Here is a 3045-nt window from a genome sequence, read left to right on the forward strand (position 1 = left end):
TAGCGACAAATAGAGCTCACTATCAATTTTTTGATGAGCCTAGCTAATACTTCTCTTTTTTCCATGCCTTGTCACCCTGGTAATACCTTTGTAATGTGTATACCCATTTGGGCTTTGATCATATATGGAGTATAAACTCTTTTTTACTCACTTATTTTTTACCTTGAATTTTTTATTTATATAGTTTGGCATGCTCACATTGCTACCAAATTCCTTACAATATGAGTTAAGTTGTGGGAGGGACCCCCACATGAACATGTCCCTTTTTTTCAACAAGTGAACAAAATTGATCACTAGTACCTTTTTAATTCTTCAAATTCATAAGCCACTAATGCTTTTATAAAATGTTTCCACTTTTAGTTCGACTTGGGAATGTGAATAAAAAATATGTAGGTGTTTAAATTTGGTTTTTAAAAAATGTCCTTAGGTTCTTCTTTTTCCAAACATAATTACATTAGATCTAAATTTGGCTCTCATTGGCCAATGATGAACTAAGTAATGGGTTCTTTAAACATTAGAAATGTACATGATATGCCTACCTTGTTTTTTAAATGTGCTTCTTGTGTTGAATATAGCTTTGAATTATGATGATGCATCACCCAATTTGCTAATTTATTTGGAAGAAATCCTCTTAAGATAATATTTTCTTAAGCTCAAATAAGCTCCCATCAAAAGTTTCTGTAAGTGTTCAAGGCATACATAAGTCGCTATCTTTTATGAATTTATAATACAAATTTACATTGATCAATGGTACTAATCGTGTGTTTTTTCTTGTGATGAGCATGAAGCCCATAGAGAATCCTATTCGAAAAGAGATTATAAGAATGCAAGTTTGTAAATCATTTGAATAATATTGTTTTGAACATCACATAAATACCAAAATAGTTCTTTTCCACTAAAAGTTATATGCCTTGTATTCCACATTAAAACTTTAGTTTTACATGTAGATTCTATCAATGCAAAGCATTTGAATAAGTAACATGAAAAAATAAACTCATTCAAATAAGAATCAATGTACTGAATGAGTAGCGTGAAAAAATAAGAATCACTGTATTGATTCTTCCAGTAACTCTTAATGCATTTCTTAACCACTATGACCCATTGAGAGTTTACACTCACCACTTATATTATAGAATGTTAACATGGTTACCATGCTCTTTTTTTTTTACAAAGTTGGCACTCTATGACCCATTGAGAGTTTACACTCACCACTTATTATAGCATGTTAACATGGTGCCATGCTCTTTTTTTTTTTTTTGGCAAAGTTGGCACTCTAAACCATGTGCCCATATTTTCAAACATATTACAAAATATGTCCTCATGTAGTTCAAGAGTAAGTTTAGTTGTGAACTATTTACAATTATCAAGCCAAATTAGTTATTGAACTACGAAATACTACACTTAAAGGTGATGGGTGAGTGGCTCGGTGTCTGTGCGTGTGTGTGTGTGTGTGTGTGTGAGAGAGAGAGAGAGAGAGAGAGAGAGAGAGAGAGTTTTGGGAGTTATTTTTAACTACGTTCGCTTCATGGTTAAGTATTTTGACCACTATAAGAATCTGCCAACCCCTTCTTCTTGACGTTTACTCCATTGTTTGCAAGAGAATGTTCTCTGCTTCGTTCGACCGGGTATTTTAAGGCGTTCTTCTCTAGCTTGCGAAGGGCAGCTTGGCCTAGATTCACACTACAGATGTCCGCCAGGCGCACGAGGTACAGGAGAACGTCTGAGAGCTCTTCGCCCAGATGCTCTTTGTCCTCACAGTCCCACCCAGGTAAGCCCTTGGGAACCTCACCTCTCCATTGGAAGATCTCTGACAATTCTCCGACCTCTCCCACCTTAATGATGCAAAAAAGAAAGAAAGAGAAAAAGAAGTCAGAGTATCATTTTAGAGAGCAGGCTATATTAATTAGGAGACAATCTTACCATGGCTAGCAAAAGGTTTCGTGGGCTGTGGAATTTCTCCCAGTTCCTCTCGCTTGCAAAGGCTGCCACTCTCTCCGTCAAGTCCTTCAAGGTCACACATGAGCTAGCTTCTGCAATACTGCAAGCAAAGGTCTCATTAGAAGCTACAGACGATTCTAGCAAGGGGCATGTATCGTGCTTGCCCATCATGCTTCTCTACTAGATGACAGGTTGAAGCAAATTAAACAGACGCTATTGGGCCAAAGTGGAGGCTCTGAGGTGCTCATTATATAGTGGTGGGATTACGAATCATGGACCTTTAGGCCTTGGCGAGAGCTAAGCTGGTTTGTCTTCATCAAAATTTGAAATATCTGTGGTTGTTTATCATTATTGGAATTAGTCAATGTGAGCCTTAATGGTGGGGGTGGGGGGCTTATTGCCACCTCAGCCTCGCCTCCACGTGCTTTCCTGCTGACATGGCATCGTAATTACACCTTGGCATTTCGCTGGACCGGTATTGGCCGACCAGGAGTTATGGTGCCTCGCCTCCACGTGGTTTGAAGCTAACATGGCGAGTAAAACTTGGCATTCTGCTGGACTCGCATTGGTGGATTGAGAGGCGTGCTGCACTCGTATTGGTTGATTAGGATGTATGCTGGACTCATATACATACCATGCATGACATTCTGTTGGACTTGGATTGGTCGATTGGGAGGCTACCACATCAGCATCACCACGTGGACTGTACGAAAAGCGGAATGCAGGGGTGACAAGGAGACGGGTTCACGATAGGTGGGAGTCGGTGGGTGTCGCGCACACACAGGCAATAATCAATTTACAAGGGGGTAAACCTTAAACGCCTTAGCTTTGGAGTAGCAAGCAAGTAAACATAAGCTATGGTGTTAAGGGGCTGGTCCCATGCCTTGCTATGGTGTTAAGGGGCTGGTCCCATGCCTTGTCGCAGCTCTCATTAGTGGAGGCCCGGAAAGTGTGCTGACACACCACCCTTTCCTGCAGCTTCTCTATCGAGCTACTTCCCCCATATAGCTACTCACCAAAGCCTAGCCATGCACAATGATAAACTTCAAAAGGTGCAGGGAGACTCCCGTATCATTTTCAGTGTGAACTCCATTGCTTTCTTCTGGA

At 40.2% G+C, this 3045-nt stretch overlaps 1 protein-coding gene across 1 annotated transcript; it reads right to left on the minus strand.

The window, feature by feature from the left end:
* Positions 1–1033: 1033 nt before the first annotated feature.
* Positions 1034–2166, minus strand: LOC147641943 (uncharacterized). Its single transcript, XM_086821328.1, has 2 exons — positions 1921–2166; positions 1034–1832 (listed from the first exon to the last, which is right to left on the minus strand). Exons 1-2 carry the CDS (start codon positions 2107–2109, stop codon positions 1530–1532), a joined length of 492 nt encoding a protein of 163 aa, XP_086677454.1. The 5' UTR covers positions 2110–2166; the 3' UTR covers positions 1034–1529.
* Between the last annotated feature and the right edge of the window lie 879 nt (positions 2167–3045).

Source organism: Cibotium barometz, chromosome 1, assembly GCF_041138505.1.
Source record: "Cibotium barometz isolate CiBa-2024 chromosome 1, ASM4113850v1, whole genome shotgun sequence".
In the NCBI taxonomy this organism is placed as follows: domain Eukaryota; kingdom Viridiplantae; phylum Streptophyta; class Polypodiopsida; order Cyatheales; family Cibotiaceae; genus Cibotium; species Cibotium barometz.